The sequence below is a fragment of the Condylura cristata genome, unplaced genomic scaffold (assembly GCF_000260355.1).
Source record: "Condylura cristata isolate star-nosed mole 26May11 unplaced genomic scaffold, ConCri1.0 scaffold00022, whole genome shotgun sequence".
NCBI lineage: Eukaryota > Metazoa > Chordata > Mammalia > Eulipotyphla > Talpidae > Condylura > Condylura cristata.
The window spans coordinates 21,125,949-21,131,803 of NW_004567123.1; the positions used below are offsets into that span (position 1 = coordinate 21,125,949).

The 5,855-nt window shown below is 51.0% G+C and overlaps 1 protein-coding gene across 1 annotated transcript; it reads left to right on the forward strand.

Moving 5' to 3' along the window:
* Window positions 1-1,841: 1,841 nt before the first annotated feature.
* On the forward strand, window positions 1,842-4,664 carry ZCCHC3 (zinc finger, CCHC domain containing 3). Its single transcript, XM_012728071.1, has one exon. The coding sequence runs from the start codon at window positions 1,917-1,919 to the stop codon at window positions 3,126-3,128; it is 1,212 nt and encodes a 403-aa protein (XP_012583525.1). The 5' UTR covers window positions 1,842-1,916; the 3' UTR covers window positions 3,129-4,664.
* Window positions 4,665-5,855: the final 1,191 nt, after the last annotated feature.

The following is a 5,855-nucleotide window of genomic DNA, read 5'->3' on the forward strand; positions in this document are numbered from 1 at the left end:
CCAGAAAGAAAAGGAAAAGTACTGGATGGTTTCACTCATAGCAGGAGTATAAAGGGCCAGGTGAGAAAATAATAATAATGAACAACTATATACCAGAAACATTTTACAGGGGTGGAGTGGGGAATGGGATCAAAAACGGTGGGGGGAGAGAAGTGCACTGGACTATGGTGATGGCACACGGGTGATTTGGTGATGGGAAGGGAAGCCCACGGGGACTACAATTGAGATGGGAAAAGGCACAAAATGATGTAAAAATAAACTATTATATTATTAAAAAAGTGGTTTGGACTGACAAAATGCTGGGGCATGCCAAAAATGCAGGACCTGTAAGAACAGAAATGGTAGAAAAGAGCAGAGCCCCAAGGAAAAAGCAAGACCTTCTAAAGGAGGTGGCTTTCTGGGGCTATGTTCAGCCAATATTACCAAAGTTACGCCAATCCAACCTCATTTGTCACTACTGCTCCCCTACAACATTCTGATTTTGCTAGCAAAGAAATCCTACACAAATGGAGTATCATTCTTTTAGGATTTGAGATTGTCCAGGACATGTTTCCAAATGTGCTATATCTTTCCACTCTGCTAACTGCCGGTTTTACATTAGGTCATGAAACAATTCACTGACCCCTTGTAAAAGGGCTGAGACTTGAAGCAGTGAAGTCAAACTTGAGTATCCTTCAATCCATAATCCACCTTTCCTTGCCCTAAAGTAGGGAAAGTCACTGAAGCACCCTCAAATGCATACACATGTGCTTAAGCAAAACAGACAGGAGTTAATATTAAACCCATCCCCTCAACCATCCAAGTTTTAACAATGCTTCCAAAGTGGAGTGAGATGAGGGAGGAATAGAAATGCTGTTCTGTACTAGAAGTCTTGATGCTAAAGATTAATTGTAAGCATGGTGCAAATCATCCATGATCCTTAAAGTCTGCAGCAAAGCATTGGAGAAATATAAACCACCTACGTATTAGCTTTGCTATCTCAGCCAAGTATTTTAAACTTCTCCACCTCCACATCTCGGCCCCCCCCCACACACACCCCCAGTCTCAAGACCCTGCTTTCCCATAAAATGAGTAGAAGTACAGCCCTGTTTGGGAAGATTTCGTGTGATAAAGCTTGCAACGTGCTTAGAACAGTACTGAACACTTAATCGTTCAATATAAATGTCCTCAGCAGTAGGATGGCAGTCTTCTGAAAACACACATTGTAAGATGGCTTACTTGGAAATCTATCAGAAAAGACGGACTGAATGGTAGGTGCAGGGTGATGGGGTAACAGTGCGGATGATGGTGAAAACACTCAGACGACAAAGGTATAAAGTTAATGGTAAAATTCTTCCAACTTTGGGTATCTGAAACGTTCATAAGCGAACATTGGAAAAAGAAAAAAAAAAAACAAACACAGCGCAAGTGCATTGCGATATGCTTTAGGAGGAGGCCGGGCTAGGCATTGTTTCTGCTTTTGTTTTTCTCAAAAGAAAAGATACAACGAGGCAACCGCAAAATGGGAGCTATCTTGCAAAACTCCAGCCCGCCTCTGCACCGTGGACCGTTAGTAATACTACTCGAATGAAATCATCCAGGACCGCTTGCGAAAGAGCAAATCCTCGAGAGCAAGGCCGAAGGCTGCCAAGCGCTCGCGAGGGACAAGGACGCGCTCCAAGCTCCCCGTCCCGCCTCGGCGCCGAGGAGGTGGGGTCGGAGCGAGCAGCAGCGGAAGCGCGGCTCAGATAGCTGGGGGCTCCCGGCGCCAGCGCCGCGTGTAAATACCTTTGAGGGGGAGGAGGCGGGGGAGAGAAGAGTCGAATTTCAGGGGGAAAAAAAAATCCCCAAACCCCCACAGCCCCGGGCGGGCGGGCGCGCGCGATGGGCGCCCTTTGGCTGCGGGAGCGAGTGGAGGATGCTGGGAAGGAGGTAAAATGGCCACCGGCGGCGGCGCGGAAGAGGAGAGGAAGCGGGGGCGGCCGCAGCTCCTGCCCCCCGCGCGCCCAGCGGCCCGGGGCGAGGAGGCCGAGGGCGGCCGCGAGAAGATGGGCTGGGCCCAGGTCGTGAAGAACCTGGCTGAGAAGAAAGGCGAGTTCCGCGAGTCGCGCCCGCCGCGGCGGGAGGAGGAAGGCAGCAGTGGCGCGGGCGGCGGGCTCGGTGCCCCCGCGGGCCTAGCGGCTCCAGGCCTCGGCGACTTTCCCCCCGCAGGCCGCGGGGACCCGAAGGGCAGCCGGAGAGAACCGGCAGCCGAGGCGGCGGACCCCCGCAAGAAGAAAGGCGCTGTCGAGGCGGGCAAGAGGAAGAAGGCCGAGACTGCGGCCATGGCGGCCCCGGCCAGGCCCGGCACGGCCGAGGACGTGGCCGAGCTGAACCCCCAGGACGAGCCGGCGGCGGCGGGCCCCGCGGGAGGCCCGGGCAAGGGCCGCTTCCTCGTGCGCATCTGTTTCCAGGGAGACGAGGGCGCCTGCCCGACCCGGGACTTCGTGGTGGGCGCGCTCATCCTGCGCTCCATCGGCATGGACCCGAGCGACATCTACGCGGTCATCCAGATCCCGGGCAGCCGCGAGTTCGACGTGAGCTTCCGCTCCGCGGAGAAGCTGGCCCTGTTCTTGCGCGTGTACGAGGAGAAGCGCGAGCAGGAGGACTGCTGGGAGAACTTTGTGGTGCTGGGGCGGAGCAAGTCCAGCCTGAAGACGCTCTTCATCCTCTTCCGGAACGAGACGGTGGACGTGGAGGACATCGTGACCTGGCTCAAGCGCCACTGCGACGTGCTGGCCGTGCCGGTGAAAGTGACCGACAGGTTTGGGATCTGGACCGGGGAGTACAAGTGCGAGATCGAGCTGCGCCAGGGGGAGGGCGGGGTCAGGCACCTGCCGGGGGCCTTCTTCTTGGGGGCCGAGAGGGGCTACAGTTGGTACAAGGGGCAGCCCAAGACGTGCTTTAAATGTGGTTCGCGGACCCACATGAGCGGCAGCTGCACGCAGGACAGGTGCTTCAGGTGCGGGGAGGAGGGGCACCTGAGCCCTTACTGCCGGAAGGGCATCGTGTGCAACCTCTGTGGCAAGCGAGGACACGCCTTTGCCCAGTGTCCCAAAGCAGTTCACAATTCCGTGGCAACTCAGCTAACCGGCGTGGCCGGGCACTGAAACCCGCCTGCCTGCCAGGGTGAACACACAGCCAGCTTACCCCTCTTAAGTGCCAAAACTTTTTTTTAGACCATTTTTTATCGTTTTTGAAGGAGACCTTTTTAAAACCTACAAGAGACATCTCTCTCCGCCTTCTTACACCAAGTTTACTCCATTTCAGCCTTTCCTGAATTGATGACTCTGTCATCAGAGAACTGTAGTGTGCACATATGTCCCCTTTTTTTTTTTTTTTTTAAGTTTTGGTTTTGTATTTGGGGAATTTTTTTTTTTTTTTGGTTTGTAACTTTTACTCCCCACTCCTTGTCTTCTCCCCAGATTTGCACCCTTTGGGCTGCCTTGCTCATATTTACGTGGCCCCAGCGCTAGTTACGGGGCCCAGCACCTGGTAGGCACTCCAGTGTTTGTTGAATTGAGAACATTGTTGACTGTGCTTCTGTCAGGGTGTCTACCTTTTGCAGCTCTTCCCCTCCCCTTTTAATTTGCTGCTTCTAATCTATGTGGTCTGAGATTTTGTGAAACCAGTGTTGTTAGAAAGTGTATGTAATCTGAAGTCAATAAGCTCTGAATGGTGGCCAAGGGCCTCTCTTAAGGCTTAAAATTCATGGACTATGTGACAGCTCTTTTAGTGACACAGTTGCCATTTTTCATAGAATCATGAAATCTGGAATTTTCCTTCCGGAAAGGAAGCTACACATTGGTTTAAGCCAATTCCCATCTTCAACAGATGAAACAGACCCAGAGCAATTACGTGCCTGGGTCAAAATCACATAGCTGTCTGGTGCCAGAACTAGCCTAGAGTTCCCTAACCCCACACCCGGTGCTCATTCCACTACCTCTCACACTTCACAACATTTTCCTCAACACTTGAGGGCCCAGAAAGCCTGCTCTCTCCAGGATAATGAGCCTGAAGGAATGCTAAGATCTTCTGGGGGGAGGAAACAAGGTTTAAAGGGCTCCTACATACTGCAGAGATAGGGGACAAAGGAATGTAACCCGGGGTGCACACATTGCTCCCTGGGCTGTCATGCCTAGTTCAAAGGGTTCCAGCGCCTTTGGGGCCTAACCCTTCCCTGTGCGACGCCACCAGTGAGAAGTGGGGGTTCTCCTGGAAACCTGCCACTAGTTTACATTTACACTTTAGCCTCAATAACTAGAAACCCCAGAGCAACAACTAACTAAAGCTCATCTGCAACCTCCTAACCCTCAGGAGAAAGCAAGTTTTATTCCAGAATTAAAAGTGAGCTGTTAACTCTAAAATGTACTTGCACAATAGGTCAAGCAAGAGGGCATTGTGTTAACTGTTATCAAGTTAAAGTTGAAAAGACAAATACACTGCTTTTCTTTTAAGTTTTGTCTTTACTTTGCTTTATGGTTTGCTATTTCCTTGTGGCTTAGAATGTAAAATCGATTGTTAAAAGTTTTGTTCTGAATAAATATTTATCTTTTGTATTGCTAACACTGCTGCTCTATTTCCTTTCAAAGTGTTAAATGCACAGTACAGTGACCCAGGTTCAATCCATACTTACCTCTCAACCTGTGTTTACCCTGCAAATGCATTCCCAGCCCCTGCTGGCAACACTTCGCACTTACTGTGTGGTGCCAGGCCCTTTGGAGTTGTTACTAAACCCTGCTTGTCACCGTCACATAGCACGCTGTTAAAGCTTGGTTTTAAGTCCAAACTCAGCTCTGAGGAATCATAATTACTGGAGTGAGTGAGAATATTTTTAGTAATCACACCCAAGCAATTCTGATGCACAGCCAGGTTTGAGACACAGTTGTGCATATATTGAGTGAGGGCTGTCTGCCCTCAGGAAATTACAGACCTCTGGGAAAGAGGAAAGGTGCTTCATTATCTCAGTGTTAAGTGCCACAAATTGGGTACAAGTCACTCCTGGATTTTAAAAAAAATGCATTTCCTTCAGCTATAAGAGGAAGAGAGAGTTGAGGAAACTCCAGAGACCGGGCTTATTCCACCAGGCTAGCCCGTGGGACCTCAGATACAACCCTCTGGAGAATTCTCTAGCACTGACTGAGCTATCAGTCCTAAAAACTAAAGCCGCCAGTGTGTTCTCTAACTTAGTGATTTGAAGTACTTCCCTGGTGATCTGGTCTGTTGAGGCCTGGCTGGCGCTGGGAGGCTTAGAGCCAGCTCAGACCTCCCCCACTCCCAGGGCAAACTGACTCTTCCCTCCCTCTGTTCTGCCCTCCCCCTCATCTTTTTCCCTTTATCCGTTTTCCTCCCACTTGGGTCTGGAGGCCGGAGGCCTGGAGAAAGCCTGCATTCATCATATTCCCCACCCCCTCCCTCCTCTCAGGCACGGAGCCACGGAGCCTCCTTGGAAGGAATCTTCCTTCTCTCCTCCCCTTCCTCCCAACTCTCCTAGATGGCGCAGAGGAAGAAACTGTTTCCCTGCCCATCCCCCACTGGATCCGCTCTCGGGCCTCCCGCCTGTCAGCCCAGAGTCCAAGACTTGTACTAGAGCAGAACTGCCTCCCCCAGCTTCCTCTCTTGATCTAGCAATCCCCAAATTACAATTCCTAGCTGTGTCTGGGTTCCTGGAGTGCCCCAAACAGGCTGGGCAACTAACTGACATACAGTTTTGAGTAGTGAGGGCCCTTAGAGGCAGGCCCTGTGCAAGGTGCTCTCTTATTTCCATGAACAAGGAAGTGTATTTGCAGAGAGGCACAGAAGGAACAAGCAATTTTTTAAATAATACAAGTATTAAA